The sequence below is a fragment of the Chenopodium album genome, chromosome 27, assembly GCF_948465745.1.
Source record: "Chenopodium album chromosome 27, dcCheAlbu1.1, whole genome shotgun sequence".
NCBI classification, from domain to species: domain Eukaryota; kingdom Viridiplantae; phylum Streptophyta; class Magnoliopsida; order Caryophyllales; family Amaranthaceae; genus Chenopodium; species Chenopodium album.
In genome coordinates this window covers 31,716,071-31,738,127 of record NC_137860.1, presented here as the reverse complement: position 1 = coordinate 31,738,127, position 22,057 = coordinate 31,716,071, and the positions used below count along the sequence as shown (strand labels likewise).

Sequence of the window (22,057 nt, the reverse complement as noted above, 5' to 3'; positions counted from 1 at the left end):
TAAATCAAACTTTGGAATGCCAAAATCAGTATTAGTTAAGAGAAGTGTTATCCTAAAACTAGTTATTACTTGTAATTGTATGTATGAAGTGCACAAATATTTCATGGTAAGAACCATACATCTGTTATAGCTCCTTAATTTGTAATTGTATGTATGAAGTGTTACCATTCCCAGCTTTTTTTTAAACATTCCAATTACATTCTTTCCTATTGACTTTGTGTTGTCGTAAATCATTAATACAATTAGAAATCTTTCATTTTAATTATTTTTTCAAATATCACAATGTCTTGTCACTATAAAGTCCGTCAAAAAAAAAAAAAAAAAAGCGGCCAAATAGCTTTGGGGGTATTAGGACGACTTGTTATTTTAGCAAGAGGCAGGTACCTTCTTGTATAGTTAAACCAAGCGATGACTAGTATATTTTAGCTTTGAGCAAGAACAATGGGGTTATATAGCTACTTTTAATCTTCGCCTTTCGACAAGAATCTCTTCATGTACCCGGCAGATCAAGGGAGGGGGGAGTGGAGATGCTCACTGCCGCATGCATCTAGGCATATGACCAAAGCTTAAGCTTGTTTCGCACAAAAACTTCAGTTTCGAAAAAAAGAAAACTTGCTTGCTAACGTTGCCCCATCCACACACTAAATTTCTATTTGCATGTGAAATTACCACATCAAAGCCAAAAGTAGTCAGTTATATATCATCATTCATCCAGTTTAAAGCAAAAAGGATCACTGCACTGATATGTACACTTCTTGCTGGTAATACCTCGAATGTACTTGGGATACAAGCATATATAAGAGCAAAATAAACCTCAATACGGATCTGGGAGGAATATGAGTCCTACTCGTTAAGATTACTACTATATTAGTACCTATGTCATCAGTCATCTCTATTTGATTGTTATGTAGCGATTGGTGCCATGTTTAGACCAGCGATCCTTTAAATCCACAGGATTAGAGAAATCAAAACCCTCTGATGCTAGCCCACTTAGCAACTTTGAGAAGGCACTTCCGCTCATTTTCCGACCACCCAAACGAGCAAATCTCTTGTTAGGGACAGGTGGGAGAGGATAAGCTGACATGGTGGTCGTACAGCAAGATGACTGCCAACCCCCGTTCCCCCACTTGTAACACTGCCGAAATACCCCAGTACATGAGCAACCCGGGGCTGGCATAATGCTGTCATCGTAGTCAACTCGATTCAAGCCCACATTTTGACCATCCCAGTCATTCTTCACCTTCAAGTGATCAGAAATCTTTTTCTCCCTCGGCTTCCTCGCACATCTCTTGCTCTCCTTCACCTTCTTTGTCTGAGGCAGCTTGTTACATTCAGATGGAACTGCAGTTCTACACAAAGCATCAAGTAACTGCATTTGTTGTGTGACGAAAGGGAGATCAGCCAACCTACTGGTTCCACATTGAACTCCAGGAGTCAAGGGTTGCCTCATAGAATTTTGAAGGGTATGGTAGGCATTGTTTCTTTCTGTAATAGCTTCATCACGTTCTTTGATTGCCAAGTTTCTCTGTGAGACCGCTAATTCTCGCTCTTCAAAGGCCCTTTTCCTTTCAAGCAAAGCTATATTCATTTCCTCAACAGCAGCATCTCTCTCAGCCATGATGTTCAAAAGGTTTCTGTTCATATTCAAAGCATTCTGCTCCTTAATCTGATGCTGGTATGCAATCATATTCCACTGTAATAAGAAAGAGATGAGTGTAACAACAGCATTACTTTTCAAAACTTGTATTCGTCCAAACTCCTATTTCAAGGAGGGGAGACTGGAAAAATTTAAGAGCAAGAGAGATCTAGTTATGGTTGCTTACCGGAGAATGATCCCTAAAATCATCACCCCTATGTCTTGCACCTCCTCGCTGCCCCCCAGCATCCATAGAATATCAATTAGCAAAGTTATCGCTAACCTGAAGTAGTTTGTTTCAAGGAAGAAACCAGATTTTGTTGCAGATTACTGATGCACACCACTACACCAGCAAATAACAAGAAAAACATAGTGGTTAGATTCAAAAATATTACTACAACAAAAGAACAAATCAGGAAGAAAGCTTTGTATTGCCAGATTTTCCACATTTCATTGGCTTAAAAAAAAAAAAAACACCCTTATGGTGAGGGAACAATGGATTTCCAAGCTAGGGGATGTGTTTAATTCAGAGGAAAATATTTTAAACAAAATTTAACTCCTATGGAAAGTATAGCCCTATGGAATTAGGTTACAAACTTCAACTTCTAATGTTTGCTTCTTAGCTTCCTTGCCACATAAGGTACATAGAAAAGGGAGAAGAGTAAACAGAGCCATGGACGGGAGGAGCTAGGGAGAAAATCAGAAAAATGTGGCAATTCTTTCTTGGAAAAGGAAAATCGTTTCCACCTGAGGGAAATAAAATACTCAACCAAATCTAATGGTTGTCAAACCCATAAACTAAATGGAAGAATACGGGGAAACCAATGTTCCTGTAAGAAATTTCTTCCCATCAACAATCTAGGTGTGCAAGTTTATTTTTTTTTTTTTTTCTTTCCTAGCCTACTAATTTATGCTTCAGTTGGGCATGCCATTTTTATTAAAATGATACGGTCGCTTCATCAAATTAACATCTCATGCTCATCTCATAAGAAACCTTAAAGCTATCTTAGACTGGGTTCCACTTGGTAAAGCAAACCAATGGCAATATTGTGGAGTAGTCATTACAAATTATCACTGGACAGAGAACTTCAACATGTTAGCCATTACATACACTTAAATGATGAACAATTTAACATATGATCTTGAGCACCTGCTGTCAACCTTGATTCCTAATCTGATGCCTAAGTTAGCATAAGCAAGAATCACTTTTGTTCTACCACTCGATGTTGTAGGCAACAGCAGCAACGACTTCATAAAAGTGTTAATGAATAAATGCCGGCCTTGCATATTTACTTAAATTCTTACATCTTACTGTATACAAGCAATGACCACACTTTCCGGAAAAGATATAACAAATTGACTTGACTTAGATGTCAAAAACAACAATTTTGTAACAACTAACTCATTTTTCTATTTTAAATATCAACCTCTTGAAACTAAATAAGACTGCCATAATATTAGCTTCACATGTTTCAGTAACACAGTACAGAATCCAGGGACCTAGTAATCAGTGGAGATCAGTATGAAACAACTCAAAGAAAGCATGACACTGATAAATTGACATTGAAAAATTCATGGGAGTACTTGTAATAAATCTCTAGGAAAAAAACTAGTCAAGGGTAAAACCAGATGAAAAACTCAGTACAAGATCACAGATATCAGGGAGACAGGGACTATTAGAACAGCAAATGATTTAAAAAAAGGGAGGGGGGGAGCATCTGTTTCGGACTCGATGAATCAATCAAATATCACTTAGAGACTACAAAAGCTATCGGAAGTGAGGTGAAATAGTGGATCTAGCAAATTTCATTGAAGAAACATTTCAGTCCAACTCAAACTTTGGAAAAAAATGATTTTGTGATCAATGACCAACAAAATTCCTTTTTTATCCTAAATCTAATATGCAGAAACCAGCCAAAATTCTACTTTTCTTAAAATTGCAATTTCCACTCTTGTTAAAAAGACCACATACACAAAGGCTGACTGATAGCAAAAGTTGTCAACTTTGTCATTCTCTAGAGTCTAGACCAGAGTTTACAACAACTAACAAGTTATTCATTTCTATAGTAATTACTTTCTCCATCCTATAATTACACTCGATCATTTATGATAATTATATAATCATGAAGAACAACAAACATCTTATTAAGATACTAAACAGTCAATTTACTCATAACATCTTATTAAAATGAGGATGGGTAAATCTATAACCTAATATCTTGCAACCTCTCAGCATAGAAATGTGCCCTATTAACATGGGACGGGTAACATTAATTTAGAACATTTTGTAGATGAAATAACTAGTCCAACAAAATTCATTGTCAATAACATCAAATAAACATGCAAAAAAGCTAAAAAATTCTCTATTACTAGCAAAATTTCTAGTAAAAATACATAGAAATCATCAAACAAATTCCCTCTTTATTTTTCTTTCAAACCCATGTTCTTTGATCATACCCAAACACCCACATTGCATTTCTACTCCAAAAATTAATGGAAGTACAAAAAAAAAAAAAAAAAAAAAAAAAATCAAAACCCTCAAAAAATTTAGTATTTTTGGCAACAAAATCTCAACATAAAACCACCCCATTACCCAGTTTGCGCGTTATTATTTTGGGTGGGAAAGATACAACATAATATTAGGTAATTTTAAAACATTAAAAGACATGCAAAAAGAGAAATTGAAAAGGACACAAATAAATTATTCAAGAAGAATGACAATAATCAAATAATTGTAAGTAAATTCAGAAGAAAGTGACATATAATTATGGAAGAGAAGAAGAAACTCACCAAAATTCTTAAAAAAAGAATGAATGATCTGCCAAAATTACCACATTTAAGAAGCGCAGCAGTAAAAACCCTTGCTGAGAAAGTTAGAGAAAGATGAGTAATTCTGAAAGCACAGCAATTTGTGTTTGGTAGGACCGTAGGATTTTCTTACTTGTATTTTTTTTTTTTTTGACTCCCAACTTTTTTTTTTTTGGTAAAAGGCAAATTTGGTTTTCGTTTTTTTTTTTTTTTTTTTTTTTTTTTTTTTTTTTGATGTGGTAAAAATGTTAGACGACCTTAAAGAAAACGGTTACAAACTCTTGCTTGATTATGTGATTCCCATTATTTCAATTGCATTAAATGGTGTTGTGGGAAGAGTGGAGATGTGACACAAATCAAAATCAATTCACTTTGATGACAATTATACTCAAATGAATTGAGTAAACATGGCAAGTTGACTTGGGTCATATTGGTATATCAAGGTCTTTGGGGTGGGTTGAGTTGTGTCTCGTGTTGGCTACTAGTTTCCTTAAGTGACGTGTTGGAACATGGGGTGGCCATCTAGGCCAATTGCAGTATAAAACTAGCAAATTAGACATAATATACGGAGTATCCATGTTTTGAACTCTTTCACACAGTTCACTCGTTAAGTCCTTAACAACTCATTTAAATGAACATTGATTGTGTACCACTAAACCCTTTCCAATTTAGGAGTAGCAAATTCATAATGTTTGTACCAAAATAAAGTTTGCATTCATCAATTTGGGATGTGTAAAAATTAATGTAAAAAATGACTAACTTTGTTGGTTAAAGTCATACGAGTAACAAACAAGACTTATGATAATAACTCGTTAACATAACCGTCATAATGCACACTCTTTCTCAATCAAAATGTATCCCTTACAACTTCACGAACATTCTAAGTTCTAACGCCCAAATTAGTCTTGATTATAAGTCAAGTCAACTAAAATTTTAGCCAAATGTAAATTCTCTGAGTGAAAGATTCTATTCAAGTCGGATCAATAGTTATCAAACTCCACTCTTCACACCTAATCAAGTCAGTCGTTGAACTTAAAGCCAAAAATGAGCTCTCTAGAGAAGGATTTTAATTCGAATCGGGTTGAAAAGGATCAAACTCTTTAGGCTTTACAACCCCCTCTCTTTCACAACAAAGTGTCTCTACCATCATTCATTAATACGCTTTCGTTTTCCTTTCCCCTCTCATTGTCTCAATTCCCTCAAAAACTGGAGTAAAGAGCACTCGAGCACATGTAGCTTTAACTAAGAACCCCTAAAAAATCCAAAACAAAAAATACCCCTTAATTTGCTCTTGCCCCAAGCTTAGTATCTTCTTAATCCCACCATTAAATCATCAAAAACTGAGTCTTTTGATAGCTTGCAGTGCAAATAATAATTGGGTTTTTTTTTGTAGAGAGATTGAAGGTGAAAATGGAGTTAGAAATTGAAAGTTTACTAAGAAAAATACTAAGAATGGCATGGTTAGCATGGATTTTGCCCATATTAATTGTTTCATTCCCATCTTCTCATCTTAATTCTCTGCATCATATTCTTCTTGTGTGTGCTGGTCGTGGCAAAATCTTCAACTCATCTTCTCGTCTCAATGTAATCTTTCCTTCTTCTCTTTAATTACTGTATATTTAATTTCAAATTCTGGATTTGATTGAATTTAGTTCGTTTGAAATTGCAGTTTATGTTCTGGGTTTTATCTTTGTATCATTAATGTTACAACTTTAGGTTTATGTTCTTTGGATATTTATCAAGTGGGGGTTTTTTTTTTTAGAAAATTTGATTTCAATTGTTTGAGTTTAATTTGATGCTGTCTTTTTCCTTTAATTTGGATTGAAAAGATGCCCGTTTGTTTGCCTTGATTTAAGGGTTTTGACATGATTTAAGGGTTGGGTACCCCAAATAGAGATTGATGGAACACTTGCTTATGTTATTAGATGAACTTTTGTTACTCGTGTGTGGAGAGTCGCAAAGGCAATGATGTTGATGGGATATGGGTACCGATATCACCCCACATGACTGTACTGACTAAGCTAGTTGACATCCACGTTAGTGGTTGAACTATGGTTGATGTAGGATCGGCAATAGATAGAAATGAGGAGCTGTTGAGTAATGCAAATCAAGTTGTTCATCTATGTCAAGGGAATAGTGAAGAAAACCTGGGTTTTATTGCGGTCAATCATCATCTTGGAGATGAAGCTACATTTCCTAGATGGGATTATTACCTTTGGAGCGGGAGTAGGTAACTCCTAAAGTGAATAGTGATCCCCTATCTCAGCTGAAGCTCATAATTTGAATGGAAAACAATACTTAATTTGAGTACTAATTTATATTAAATCATGATTTTTGCGTGAGCTTTCTGCTTGAGGAATGTGAGCTGAAGCTTCTAAACTTCTAATTAATAATTACTACTAGTATATGTCATCAAGCATAGCTAGAAATGGCAATGTGTTTTGTGTATATCAAGCATAGCTAGATATGGCAATGTGTTTTGTTGAATCCCTACTATCACATTTGTTGGCTTGACCATTTCAATTTATTGCATGTATGAAATATGTTTATTTGAAAGCATTTGACCTCTTTCCATATGTTATAGATTGGTCCTTTTATTTATGGAAAACCATTTTTCTAACACGAGGCATTCTGTTGACTTGTAGAAACTCACAGTGCCGCAGAAATTTTTCTCTCATTTCTATGTGTTTGCTGTAATATGGACATCATTTTTGCTTTTTGCAACTTGGGAATATGCACATAAAATTGGATCCTTGGTTTCAGAAGCGACATCTCACTCTACCGTTGCCAGTTACTTGACTGGAGGCTCACACATATTTTCCATTTATAAAACACAATCAACTTCACTGGAGCACAACTCCAGAATTTGGCGATCAGTCTTTCTTCTTATTTTGATGGAATTTCAAGTGTTGCGGCGCTTGTATGAGTCACTATATGTGTTCAACTACAGCAGTACAGCCCAAATGCATATCTGCGGATATCTAACTGGTTTCTTGTAAGATGCTCATCTTATTAATGATACTACTTATCTGCCTGCTCTAACTGAGATTTTGTTGGCTTTATAAATAAGCATGCATTTATGCTTGGTATGATACATAATAGAAATAACACACATGAATGCTTATCTGTGCTATCCCTGGTGAATGACAATTTTTCTGGATGTGTTACTGTTTTTGTCATTTCGTGTCAATTCTGTTTAACTGTCTTTGATATTAATATCTGCAGTTGCCTCTTTTCTGATCCCAGACTTCCATTGTAGTTTTGGTAAATTACTTTTTGGCTGTGCTCAAAGGTTTGTGCATAAGCTATATGATGGCTTAATAAACCATGCAGTGGTTTATGCCACCAATAATCAGAATATTAGGATATATAAAGACCTTTGACATGACATATCCTAATTCCTCACTTTTGTGACTATAAAAAGCTGGACTTGTTATTCAATAATAATTGAGGACCAGTTTTGCACTTGAGTTGTGTTTAAGACTTGAGTTTCACTTTAGAATGTAGATGTACAACTTTGCTAAGACAAGTTTTTCTGTTGGCCATTGTTAGCTTTTATGTTTGTTTAACAAATTGATGATTGATTCAATTAACTTGAGACGCACATTGTTTTTGCATTGGTTGTTTATAATTACAGTTCAACAGATTGACATGTGCTTTACAACTGTTAAATCTATTTCATATTAACTTTAAATCGACTGCTCTTTACCTTACACGATGTAATTTTGTGTTTAGCTTTTACACGGCCGCACCACTGTCCCTTTGCTGGAATTTTGCACCTGAAGTATTTACATTTGTAGCAAATAGAGTTGCCGAATTTATTGTGAAAGGAAAAGAACACATGCCACCTGTAGAATTTCAATGGTTGGAGTTTCTTAGTCCTCTACTGAAGCTTGGTTGGTTTCAATGGATTGGAGCAGTCATTTTTTTCTGTGGTTGGCTTCATCAGTGTCGTTGTCATGCCATTCTTGTGAGTATTGTTTTTTAAAATTTCCAGCTGGCCTGAAAAGAGATCTTGAGATTTGCAAACTTATTATTACAGTAATTTGCTTGATATATGCTATTTGTTCTAATGACAATTAGCAAGTCTTTCCCTAGCTAAATAAGTGGGAAAAAAAATAGTAACAACATTAGTCCTCTGCGTACTAGATCATAATCATTCAGAATTGTCTTAGCTTAGTTAATTTGTTGATTCATGTATGCTTCTCTCTTCCAATGTCACGGTGCTTATTCCATCGTAAATTTTTAGATACAGTTCTGTGAGTTTCGTCACAGGTCTCCATGTGTCTTCTGGCCTTCTGGGAGCCTTATGATAATTTCTATGGGGTCAATTCTGTAGGCTGTAGTATAGGAATTTCTGACATCTTGGCTCTCAGGCTTTAGTGATTAGAGGACAGTCTATTTATTGGATTATTTTCCATGCTATTAATAACCCATTTGGCCATTTACCCTTAACTCTGCTTATTAGACTATTAGTTGTCTTTTGTTTGGTTTACAAGCTTTGTTGAAGATGATTAGTGTTATACTAATGTGAAATTGCTAATAATATATCAGGGGAATCTTCGAGAAGTGAAGGAACAAGATAACGAATATCGAATCCCTCATGGTGACTGGTTTGAAGTTGCCTCGTCTCCTCATTATCTTGCTGAGATTGTAATGCTTATTCTCCTCCATCAACCCCCTCCACCCCACCCCCCCAAAAAAGCCACTAAAGTAAGATTTGCAATGTTTCATATGTTCTTCTTGGTAACTCTTGGTTGATTTATCATGTAGGTTATGTATGCCGGCCTTGTGGTTGCTAGCGGAGGCCTAGATCTGACAGTGTGGTTAATGTTTGCATTTGTGGTAATTATTCCCACCTTGAATGAAATGCATATAGAAAAGCAATGACATTTTACTTGGTTTCTATATTTGTAATAGCTGAGATGGTCTAATCCAATGGTTTGTGGCAGATGGCTAATCTTGTGTTTGCAGCAGCAGAGACACACCGGTGGTATAAACGCAAATTTGATAACTATCCAAGCAACCGCTATGCAATTATTCCCTTTGTTTATTGACAATCATCAGTGCTACATTTGTACATATAACATTATAACCTGAAAAATGTCTGATTCATTTGTTGTAACTCTCGTTTAGAGAAACAGCGTATAGAAATTTGTTCACTGATTCTGAAATTCATGTATAATTTTTGCCCTGCGGCTCACATTAAATGACAATTGAGATGGTTAAGATTCGAAATCTTATACTTTACTCTGCTTTGAGTGTTTTCTGCCTCTTGTAGATAAGTGACCCCTAAGTTTAGGGAGGGGGAGTGGCCGAGGGGGTCATATAGTACATTGAGATTTTGGGGGACAAAAGCCTTGTTTCTACAAACAAGAGAAATTTTGGCTTATGCAAAAATGATTAAAAATAAACTTTTCAATTTTTAGTCAATCACGGTTAGGGCCTGTTCCGATTGACTGAGCTAAGCTGAACTGAACTTATTGGAGCTAAACTGAACTGAATATTTTATGAAAGAGGGAAATTAAGATAAGAACTGAATTGGAGCTGAGCTGAACTGAAAGTAAGTTGAAGAGATCAGACCCTTAATTTTTTATTCCAAGAGGTTAGGATATAGAGACAATGGAAACAAAGGAACTTAATAAAGCACTTATAATATATGTTGGAAGTTAAGAGCATAAGAAGCTGAGAATTAAGGCTAAAATGAAGTATGGTAATGTGCATGCCAAAAGCATTAAGGCAGTGAGCTATATAAGTTCAGAGTTTCACAGATATGCAAAGTTTTTATTCATCTTGGCTACAAATGATACTTCCACGCCATGAAGCAACAAAGGGACTATGATTGGAATCAATCATTAAGCATAGACAAGTCCCTTTAATAGGTCCTAAAGTCTTGTTCCTGAGCACTTCAGCTTCAAGCATACAAATCTATTCCCCAGAACTTGGCTGGTTGATTGGTCCTGTAATTACGATCCATGCTTTTCATTTGTCCCATGTCCTCTTCAGTCAGCTCGAAATCTAGAACTTGAAAGTTCTCCTTCAATCTATCAAGCTTGGATGACTTTGGTATGACAATTGTATTGCGCTGGATCCCCCATCGGAGAGAAATCTGAGCTGCTGTCTTCTTGTGTTTCTCCGCAAGACCCTACCATAAAGGAACAAAATAATATGCTTATTAGCCAACCAGATTCAAAATGAATTATACTACGTATTTGTTCGATGTTTCTTAAATTCTTCATGAAGAAAGGACATGACACCTGATATCCTATGATTTCGTCATCTCACAGTTGTGGTCTACTGGTCTATGCAAATTTTGCAGACCCCGATTATTTCAGACATTTGTATAGTGGAAAAACTTTAAATCATTCAATCAAAGTCACTCTAGAAAGCCTCTTTGCAGGAGAATTAAAAATAAAAAAAGGTTAAAAGCTGTCCCAAACAATTCATTTGAGTGCCTAAGCCTAAGAGCTTTCTTTACGTCTGCTTTCCGCACAAAGGAAAATATTGACATGATTCCATTATGAAACTTACAGGCAAAAGAGTTTTTTTAATATTGCTTGATGCCTGCAGAAATAAGACAATATCTACATAAGAACAGATGGAAACTACCTTTAGAACTGGATCATCCAAGCAAGATACTGTCCCAAACCATTCAGTGTTAGCAGCTGCACCTCCTAGAGGAGTATGGGCAGTAACACAGATTCCATGCTTCTGACAGAATTTCACTAGAGAATCACGTTGGAAGTAAGGATGTGTTTCAATCTGGTTCACAGCAGGCTTGATTTTGGAATATGCTAAACAATCTCTTGTCAAGAAGATGTCATAATTGCTGCAAGCAGTTTAAATTGTTAGTGATCTAAACTAAAATCAGCTCAGGAAAATAATGTGTAGTTTGCCAAACTGTTTAGACTTCCAGCTTCCTATAAACAACAAAAGTACGAAACACCAAACATTGAGTTATTTGAACTGCATGGCCAAAAAAATCAGATTCTCTGTAGTTTCATGAGGGAATAGAAACATTACCCTAGTTATTACGCGAGTATCTAATAGGACGTCTTTAAGGGTTATGTAACTAATATGATGTCGATACAAAGAAGGGAAAATCACAACCTTATAGTAAGGCAGTAGGAAGAGCACACTTTTCGTGTCAGACACAATCAAATGAGGTTTCAAGTAGCTTCATCTGAGTTACCTGATACCAATGCTGCGAGCTAAACCCTTAGAAACGAGATCTTCCATAGCGTGCCATGTGGTTTCCAAGGATATGGTAGTGTCAATTTCGAGAACACCATCCTTATCCAATGCACTTGCAGTGGTACCAACTCCTGTAAGAACATTGTACAGGAAGAGCTTAGCTTTATATTGCCGGAAATATATCAGTTGATATGTTCCCTAAAATCCCTACATGACTCCTCTGAAAACCTACAAGAGAAGGATTCCACAACTAATGACTCAGGAGTGTTTATCAAACTACAATAATTAGGTCTTCAAATGTAGCTCTTGAAAATTAAAAATCAAGTATAGTGTGTAAGCCATCTTATAGTATGAGACTACGAATATTGACCACATCCATCTCATGACACTGCACAAAAAAATGCAATTTGAGTTTGATCCTCAACAATCTGGTGTCCCTAACATAACCATAGAAAAATCGCAATGCATCATAAAAGAAAGGAGAATATTAATTTTACCAGTATGCTTCGTGGCTACAGGAAAGTGAACTAGGTACAGATCCAAATAATCAAGTCGAAGTTTCTTCAAACTGTCTTTGCAGGCTTCGAGTACATGTCCATGGTCAGAGTTCCACAGCTGCAACAGTAACATACAAGATATATGAGTGTAATTGTTAGCTGGTGATCAAGATATCTTCCAAATTAGAAACTTCATCCCCTTTCAAAATAGATTAACCTTAGTAGTAATGAAAAGATCCTCCCTCTTAACAAGCCCAGTTTGAAATGCTTCAGCTAGTGCCTCCCCAACCTCAGCTTCATTCTGGTAATCAGCTGCAAGAAATCTTAAGCAGTTACACATCATAACCTTTCAACAAAAAGCTTAAGATAATGTGTAGTACATAGTAACAAACATGAATACATGAGTACTATTTTTCTAATTGTTCTAATGCTCTTGCATATAACTATATAAGTCAGTCTTGAAATATACTGACCCCAGAATTAGAAAATATAAAAGTCATTCTGAACCAAGAAACAACAGTATAGAAACATAAATCCAACAACTACAACCACCACCCTCCTCACATGTTGAGCCTATGAGGCTTCCATTCATGACTGGGTAAGAATCAAGGATGATAAGAAGCTGAACGAGCTCAAGTTTATAGCTCTAAATCATGCTCAAGCCTAGCTCAATCACTCAAGACTCAACTTTCAATAGTGAGTTCCAACCAATGAACCAAACTAACACTTACTCTAGAGTCTAGAGTTATAATATTCCTACATTCAACTTTTTGCCAATATTCTAAGACCTTTATCTTGGCTTAGCTCAATCACTCAAGTCTCAACTTAGCTTATCTTGGCTTAGCTCGAACCCACTAATTTCGGGTTTCGACCGAGCTGAGCCGGTAGCTAGGGAGCAGGACAAGCTCATTATCACCCTCGGATAAAACTATAAATTGTAACAGCCCTATAGTAACAACTTATACAATATACATAAACAACTATCTCCCAAAACTGCAGCAACAGAACAGATATACATATACACATGCACAATTGAATTTTTTTTTTTTTTTTTTGAAACAATTGAATAAGCATACTAACAATTGCAACAAAACATTATCACAGGTAAAATATACATAAATTAAATGGGTTTGCTTAAAATTAAATTAATCAAATACAACTCATTTTAATTAAATCATAAACACCACAAATCAAATAATAACAGATAAACCACAAAAACCCCATAAAAATATCTGAAACACCCACCAAAAAAAAAAAGGAAAAATTGAATCTGGGTATTTATATAAGAAGAAAGAAGAAAAATATGATACCAGCGCAATCAAAATGTCGGTAACCGATTTGAATGGCGTTGAGGATGAGATCTTTGACATCTTTCTTATCCATTCGCCAAACTCCAAGCCCAACAATGGGCATTTTGAATCCATTGTTGAGTGTTATCGCCATTTTTATCTGTTTTCTTTCTTCTTCAATCTCCAAAAAAACAGAGAAGGTTTGAAGATGAATAATGTAGAGTTGTAGCAGATGAAGCACACGTATTTATTTGTTGTACCTTTCACTCAGTGTGAATCGGGTATCATGTGGAGATTTTTTAATTAATGTGCTTATTTTTATGTGATATTTTTTTTTTACTCCCTATTATTGTTGTCATTGTTATTTTAAGACCATTTTTAACCACAAAAATATCTGTAACTAGCAAAGCAAAAAAATTACATGTACTCAAAATTCCGTATACCAGTAATCCAGTATGTTTTAATCTTTTGTTTTATAATAATCGCAACACTTTGACTAGCACACGTGTTAATATGCACCGTTGTAAATATTGGTAAAATTTATAGTTAAAAACTTAAAATAAACATGTAAATAGTGTAAAAGTCAAAGTGTTGCGATTATTACAATTATTAATATACAATCTTGACTATTAGTATATTTCGTATTTAATTACACGGATTATATTCATGAAGTGTGAATCATGTTTTGTCAGCATACAATAGTTTAACTTGACAAAACTGTCCATAATACAAGCAAGTATATTTCTTAAGACCTTTAAAACAAGTGTCTTTGAAAATTAACAAGCGACAAGGCTAATGGGATATATCCACAAGCAAGATGGTGGTGACTGGTGAGTATGGCATTTTGCATGACAAATGCAATACATTAAACTTGCTTAAGATGTGATGTGACAAGTTAATTTCTTATCTTAGCTGCAAATCATATAATAACAAATACTACCTCCGTTAATTTTTATGTGCAACTTTGGAATATTTTATATCTCACAAATAATACCCCAAAGTTGCACATAAAAATTAACAGAGGTAGTATATAAAGTTAATTCCATATGTAAAAAATAGATTATAACTTTTAAAAAAATCGTATACTTCATACTTTATATGTTATTACGATGATTTGAATATAAAAAAAAGTGTTAATATTTGACATTTGAGACAAAAACGTATTCAATAACCCGACAATTCCCCGGACATAAAACTAGTTATACATAAACTGATTAACTCCACGGACCATGGAGCAACACAGGGACATGTCCCTTTACTAGGTCCTAAAACCTTATTCTTAGTTCATCACTTGAGCTTCATCCATACACATCTAATCCCCAGAACTTTTCTGTTTGAATGGTCCGGTAATTGCGATCCATGCTTTTGATATGTTCCATGTCTTCTTCTGTCAGCTCAAAGTCTAAAGCTTGGAAGTTCTCCTTCAATCTGTCTAGGTTGGATGACTTTGGTATGACAACTGTATTGCGCTGGATCCCCCATCTGAGAGCAATCTGTGCTGCTGTCTTTTTATGTTTCTCCGCGACACCCTGATAAAAAGGAACAGGATTAGATGCAGTGACCAAACCAGATTCAATAAGGAAAACTAGATTGAACTCCTAATCTCAGAAATAATCATAATTAAAAGCTAGTTTCACTACTTTGTACACCTTCCCAAAAGATTCATTTAAAGGTGCCTAAGCCTTTGTGCAGCTTCCTGTAATTTACGTGTCCTATCAAACAACACAATATCGCGTAACAACATAAGGAAATAACAACCTTAAGAATTGGGTCATCCAAGCAGCACACTGTTCCAAACAATTCAGTGTTTGCAGTAGCACCTCCTAGAGGAGTATGGGCAGTAACACAGATTCCATGCTTCTGACAGAATTTCACCAAGGAATCGCGTTGAAAGTAAGGGTGTAGTTCAATCTGGTTCACAGCAGGCTTGACTTTAGAATAGGCTAAACAATCTCTTGTCTGAAAGATGTTATAGTTACTGCAAACAGTTTAAATATTTAGTGATCAAATTAAAGATCCTAAACTATTATGAGTAAAAATGTATCCAGGAAAGCAGCAGGAATAAGGCTTCAAGTAGCTTCATCAGAGATACCTGATGCCAATGCTGCGAGTTAGACCTGCATAAACGAGATCTTCCATAGCATGCCAAGTGGTTTCCAAGGAGATGGTTGTGTCAATGTCCACCAGACCATCCTCATCCAATACACTCGCAAAGGTAACAACTCCTGTAAGAACATTGTACAGAACAGCTAAGCGTGCATCATAAAAAAAAATATCAGTTGATACATTCCTACATAAGTCCTCTGAAAAGCTACAAGAGAGGAATTCTATCAGTATATACATGATGCATCTCTCTTTCAGTAAATATGAGGCGCCTAAACTCAAAATGCATAATACAGTATATGCACACTACAACTAATGTTCATAGACCAACTGCACAAAAAAAAAACAATCATTCAAGTAACATTCTTCATGCACAAAATACCACTCATACAACTGCACAATATACCAACTTCGTAGTAGTCTGATTTTATAGAAAACTCACAAATCACAATCCATCATTCACTACTCAAGAGTTTGAAGTTTACCAGTATGCTTTGTAGCTAAGGGTAAGTGAACAAGGTACAGATCCAAATAATCAAGTTGAAGTTTCTTCAAACTGTTTTTGCAGTTTTCAAGTACATGTCCATGCTCAGAGTTCCACAGCTGCAATAGGATAATACATTGATAAATGAGTGATATCAACATCTTGTAACCAAAATTCTTCCCAATATTATAAATTTTGTCCCCTTTTTTCGCTTTGCAAATAGACTGACTGACCTTAGTGGTAATGAAAAGATCCTCCCTCTTAACAAGGCCAGTTTGAAATGCTTCAGCAAGTGCTTCCCCAACCTCAGCTTCATTCTGGTAATAAGCTGCAAGAAAGCTTAATTACCCTGTTACACATTGTATCTTTTCAACAAAAAGAGCTTAAGACAATAGATGTACATTGTAATGAACATGATCTAAGGCTCTTGTTATCACGCATTTAAGGTCACAAACCTCTCTGCTGAGCTAAGAAGTGCTAATGGTTAGTTTGTTATGGTCTCAACACTAGTTTATCTTGGCTTATTAAATAATTAGTCTTCGACCAACCTTGAGCTTTACTCGAGCTAAATAAGTCGGGTTTTGACAGAGCTAAGCAGGTAAGCCAAGCTCATTATCACCTGAACGGGTTACAAAACCGGTATTTGATACTGTATCAATTATGAGTACAAGACACATCAACACACCTTACTGGTAACATACCTAATGGCATTATCTCAGACCGAAACCACATGAAAACTACATTCTCCCGACACACATGGAGGACCAAACTACTAGGAATTTACATTTTTGAGGTCTTTTAAATACTCAGCCCACCACACTTTAAAGGTACGAAACATTTATAATAAAAGACGTTCAATTTATCCTGTAAAATTAAATTAAATTAACCATCGGAGCGAATTTCCTCACACCACTCCCAAATTCCCAATGGTATTTGACTTGTATTGACTCTACAGGCGTCCAAGGTCGACAAGAGACTCATACGGGCTCTAAACAAGTTTCCCAGTCCACAAATAACCGGAGCATCACCCTTAGCTTCAATTGTAAAGTGTACACATACCTATACTAACAACTTACCCAAACAATTACATCAAAGTGTAAAATGGACATACATACCAACACACACATAACAAATCAAATCAAATCGAATCAAAAGCAAACTAATAAAACACTAAGCATAACTAAAATCTCAATTAACCCAATTAACACAGGTAAAAAAAGCATATTTTCATGGGTTTGCTCAAACTAAATTAGAAAAATACAACCAAATTAGTTAAATCAAACACGAATTTGTATGATTTAATACGGCCTACTAAAATCAAATAGCAGCAGATAAAACACAAAATCCCCAGAAAAAATTAGTATCTGGGTATTTGCTAAAATTGCAACTTTAACAATAAGAAAAGAGAAAGAGAATACCAGCACAATCAAAGTAACGATAACCCATTTTAATGGCGTTAAGAATAACATCTTTCACATCATTCTTTGCCATTCGCCAAACTCCAAGTCCAATTATGGGCATTTTGAATCCATTGTTTAATTTTATTGCCATTTTTCTCTGTTTTTCTCTCTTACTGTTGTTGAATTTGAAACTATGATCATTATTATCAGCATTAATATAATAATGTTGCTGCTAAAACATGACTTTATTATTTTGTATTTTATATTTTTCTCTGATGACATGATTCATGTGTGACGTGCTGTTATAGTTTTGCCTGCTAGCAATTATGTCAATTCATAAATGGGATCACAAATCACAATGAGTCTATTATAAAAACAAATATTTTATTCAAACGCTCGATTTTTACTGAATTTTATAATGAATCTATAATAAAAAATATACGATAACTAATATGGATGTGTTAGAAATTGCAAATTTGTAATATAGAAATAATGCTTAAGAGTTTCAAAGATGTGCCAAGTTTTTTTTTTTTTTTTTTTTATCTTAGCTACAAATGTTTATTTTTCCTTTACTAGGTTCTAAAATCTTATTCTTAGTTCAGCACTTCAGCTTTCAACCATACACATCTATTCCCCAAAACTTTGCTGTTTGATGGGTCCGGTATTTACGATCCATGATTGTAATCTGTTCCATGTCTTCTTCTGTCAGCTTGAAATCTAGAACTTGAAAGTTCTCCTTCAACCTATCTAGCTTGGATGACTTTGGTATGACTATTGTATGGCGCTGGATCCCCCATCGGAGAGATATTTGTGCTGCTGTCTTTTGGTGAATTTTCGCGATACCCTGATCATAAAGAAACATGATAAGATGCACATCGCCAACCAGATTCAAAATGGAGTATACTTGTTTGATGTCTCCCTAAAACTTCCTGAAGAAAGATATACGTAGTATTTCCTTATTATTTTGTATTCTTGTCATCTCACATAGTTATATATGGACTCGTAGTCTAAGCAAAATTTGCAAAGTATCAAATTATAATCATAAGGTACTCCTTTTGTGCAGCAGTTTTACGTCTGCTTTCCGTGCAACCAAAGGTATTGAGGCATAAGAATTCAGTATTGCTTGATGCGACTGAAATATGACAACATGTGCATAAGAACAAATGGAAACACTTGCCTTAAGAACTGGATCATCCAAGCAAGATACTGATCCAAACCATTCAGTGTTGGCAGCAGCACCTCCTAGAGGAGTATGGGCGGTAACACAGATTCCATGCTTCTGACAGAATTTCACCAGAGAATTGCGCTGGAAATACGGATGTGTTTCAATCTGGTTCACAGCAGGCTTAATTTTGGAATACGCTAAACAATCTCTTGTCAGAAAGAGGTCAAAGTTGCTGCAACCAATTTAAGTAATTAGTAATCTAATTATCTAAACAATTTGGAGTATATGTGAAGATTTTTGAGTTACCTGATACCAATGCTTCGAGCTAAACCCATAGAAACAAGATCTTCCATGGCATGCCAGATGGTCTCCAAGGATAGAGTAGTGTCAATATCCAGCACACCATCCTCATCCAATGCACTTGCAGTGGTACCAATTCCTGTAAGAGCATTGTACTTAAAAGCTTAGTTTGCATCACTAAATATTATTCCTACATGATCTTCTGAAATCCACAAGAGAAGAGAATTGTCGGTATCAGCTTTTTCAGTGAATTTGAAGCACCAAAACTCAAAACATATAATACAGTATGTCAGTATATGAGCAAAGCAACTACTGGCTTAAGGACATTAATCAAAAAAGTCTTCATGTAACATCCTAGACATGCATAGCTCTTGATTATTTACATACTTTATATACAAGTATGAGACTATGACTCTATGAATATTGCTTTTGTCCATCTCATAACACTTCCAAAAAAAATTGCAATTCATCATTCAAGAGGCAAGAATTTGAATTTTACCAGTATGCTTTGTGGGTACAGGTAAGTGAACTAGGTACAGATCCAAATAATCAAGTCGAAGTTGCTTCAAACTGTCTTTGCACGCTTCATGTACATGTCCATGGTCAGAGCTCCACAGCTGCAATAGGATTATACATGATAAGAATGTAAATGTCATCCGGTGATCAAAATTCCTCCCAAATTAAAAACTTTGTCCTCATTTGACCTTGGTGGTTATGAAAAGATCCTCCCTTTTAACAAGCCCGGTTTGAATTGCTTCAGCAAGTGCCTCCCCAACCTCAGCTTCATTCTGGTAAAAAGCTGCAAGAATCTTACCTGGTTACACATCGTGATTGACTTATCAACAAAGATTGTAAGATGATAATGCATTGTAATGAATATGAACCTGACAGAGTTTTCTAATTGTTGTTCTAAGGCTTGTGCATGTTTACGATGGCTCTGAATTAAAATGACCCTAGACTTTATAAGCTTAATAGTCATTCTGAAACAAGAAACAGATTTTTAATCACGCAACAGCATCGGCAACCACGCTATGTTGAGGAGGGCCACGACTCATATGAGGCTTCCATTCATGACCTGGTCAGAAGCTCAGAACGAGGAATGATAAGAATTGAAGCCAAGCAAGTTCAAGCTCATAACTCAACTCATGCTCGAGCCAAGCTCAATCACTAAGCCTTCCTTGGCCATTTCCAACCAAATGAACCTAGCAAATACTTTCTCTCAAGTTACAATATTCCTATTTCCAACTATTTGCTAGTATTATAAGACTATCATAACAAAGTTAGAAAAATCCATTTTTATCACAAGTCATAACTCATCTACTCTTTTCAATTCAAACAATTAATCACATATTCCTGCTCCATGAGCTTCACTGCGAAGCAAAGTGGTAGAGTGGTGCAAAGCTTAGTTCATTACGGTCTCAAACCAAGCTTGAGCTTCACAAGAGCTCACTAATTTCGGATTTTGACCGAGCTGATTTGGTAGATAGCAATCAGGCAAGGGTCATTATCAGTCCTATACTAACAACTTGCATAGAAACAAAAATTTCCCTAAGTGTAGCAATGGACATACACATGCACAATTGAATCATAAATAGACTAAAACATGAATTCTTTTAAAATTTCAACCCAATTTATACAGGTGATATAGCCATAATTCGAATGGGTTTGCTTCAAATTTATGTAGTCAAATTCAACTAATTTTGATTAATTCAAACACTAATTTATTTGATTAATTCAGGCATTCAGCATGCAAATTTTTTTGTTAAATCCCCATAAAAATAACCCCCAGAAAAAATTAAAACCATAGTTTATTAAATTATAACATTGATAATTACATGCACATCAAAAAAATGTGGTACTTGCTGCTTAATAATAGGAGATAAAGAGAATACCAGCGCAATCAAAGTGACGATAGCCGATTTTAATGGCGTTAAGGATGAGATTTTTGACATCCTTGTCATCCATTCGCCAAACTCCAAGTCCAATTATGGGCATTTTGAATCCATTGTTCAGTTTTATCGCCATTTCTGTTTCTTTTTCTTTCTCTAACTCCATTAACAACATACTTGTATACAATGTAATTTTAATTTTTGGTGTTTTTTGTATGCACGTTATTTCATGCATCAGAATTAATGCTTCAGACATGCAAATAACACCAAACCATGATAGTACAGGACATAGAGTTATCCAATACACGTATGATAATTGTCCATAAATGACATGAACTTCGTGCCAGATTATATTTAACGTTTTGCAATAAACTGATATACTTAAAATTTGTTAAAAGAGATAATACTCTATATGATTGTTAATACTCCACAATTCGAATTGAGCTAATTATTATTGTAAATACTCCACAATTCGGATTAAGCTGATCATGTAGGTGTAAATTTGTAATTAGATATGAGTAATAGTTTTATCGCCTTTTTTCTTTTGAAAGACTTAAAAAGCGACATTGTAATTTTATAAGTGATACATCCACAGTCGTTTCATCATATATACTCCGTGCATTTCTGAAAGTAGGCTCATTTGATACATACACAATTCACAATTTGCATCTTTGAACCTCAATAACTTTGACCAAGAACAAACAAAAATTATGAAAACAAAATTGAACTGTGAATACCTACATTGAGAAAAATCTTGCAAGATGTCAATAAATATGATCAGTCACTTGGCCATAATAATTAGAAATAAGTCGAATTTTCAAGAATGAAGTTACTTCGATAAAAATCAATCCTAAAATTGCACATATAGAGTCTTCAACCAATATTGGATATTTGGATTAGATTCCCAAACATCCAAAAAATATGAATGGAAAACACGTAATTGAGATTGCAGCTACGGACACTGTCACGAGGGAAGATCAGGGAAGCCAAATTTTACCAAACATGGGGAAAAAAATTACCGAAAATAAATTATAGAAGTAGAATTTTAAGATCTTACTATGGAAGATTAGTTGCTTTGTTTTACATTATAACATATTTTTAGTTTTATTTATTTTGATATAAAATATTTTATTCAATGTTTCTTAAACATTTCACCTGTTTATCACCTACTTCTATAGTTCTATGTCAAATAAAAAGAGGGGAAAAAAAACAGAGAAGAAAAGAAAAAAATGACACGTACCAAATTGAAGTAAAAGCAACTGATTATTTCCAATTGGCTTTGATCAAATCAG

General features: G+C 35.0%; 5 protein-coding genes across 5 annotated transcripts; 1 reads left to right on the top strand and 4 right to left on the bottom strand.

The window, feature by feature from the left end:
- Nucleotides 1-849: 849 nt before the first annotated feature.
- LOC145621393 (protein BASIC PENTACYSTEINE4-like) lies at nt 850-1,831 on the bottom strand. The gene has a single exon (XM_081676131.1). It carries the CDS (start codon nt 1,685-1,687, stop codon nt 893-895), a length of 795 nt encoding a protein of 264 aa, XP_081532257.1. The 5' UTR covers nt 1,688-1,831; the 3' UTR covers nt 850-892.
- A 3,734-nt stretch (nt 1,832-5,565) lies between these two features.
- Nucleotides 5,566-9,676, top strand: LOC145620752 (polyprenal reductase 2-like). Its single transcript, XM_081675460.1, has 6 exons — nt 5,566-6,028; nt 7,090-7,439; nt 8,180-8,414; nt 8,999-9,097; nt 9,218-9,289; nt 9,397-9,676. The coding sequence occupies exons 1-6, from the start codon at nt 5,855-5,857 to the stop codon at nt 9,499-9,501; spliced, it is 1,035 nt and encodes a 344-aa protein (XP_081531586.1). The 5' UTR covers nt 5,566-5,854; the 3' UTR covers nt 9,502-9,676.
- A 406-nt stretch (nt 9,677-10,082) lies between these two features.
- On the bottom strand, nt 10,083-13,682 carry LOC145619139 (NADP-dependent D-sorbitol-6-phosphate dehydrogenase-like). The gene is made up of 6 exons (XM_081673747.1): nt 13,446-13,682; nt 12,353-12,447; nt 12,136-12,253; nt 11,637-11,769; nt 11,054-11,273; nt 10,083-10,589 (listed from the first exon to the last, which is right to left on the bottom strand). The coding sequence occupies exons 1-6, from the start codon at nt 13,576-13,578 to the stop codon at nt 10,359-10,361; spliced, it is 930 nt and encodes a 309-aa protein (XP_081529873.1). The 5' UTR covers nt 13,579-13,682; the 3' UTR covers nt 10,083-10,358.
- Nucleotides 13,683-14,464: 782 nt separating this feature from the next.
- Nucleotides 14,465-18,011, bottom strand: LOC145621633 (NADP-dependent D-sorbitol-6-phosphate dehydrogenase-like). Its single transcript, XM_081676351.1, has 6 exons — nt 17,430-18,011; nt 16,245-16,339; nt 16,013-16,130; nt 15,517-15,649; nt 15,183-15,402; nt 14,465-14,953 (listed from the first exon to the last, which is right to left on the bottom strand). Exons 1-6 carry the CDS (start codon nt 17,560-17,562, stop codon nt 14,723-14,725), a joined length of 930 nt encoding a protein of 309 aa, XP_081532477.1. The 5' UTR covers nt 17,563-18,011; the 3' UTR covers nt 14,465-14,722.
- Nucleotides 18,012-18,024: 13 nt separating this feature from the next.
- Nucleotides 18,025-20,901, bottom strand: LOC145621634 (NADP-dependent D-sorbitol-6-phosphate dehydrogenase-like). Its single transcript, XM_081676353.1, has 6 exons — nt 20,769-20,901; nt 19,581-19,675; nt 19,376-19,493; nt 18,883-19,015; nt 18,589-18,808; nt 18,025-18,255 (listed from the first exon to the last, which is right to left on the bottom strand). The coding sequence occupies exons 1-6, from the start codon at nt 20,899-20,901 to the stop codon at nt 18,025-18,027; spliced, it is 930 nt and encodes a 309-aa protein (XP_081532479.1).
- Nucleotides 20,902-22,057: the final 1,156 nt, after the last annotated feature.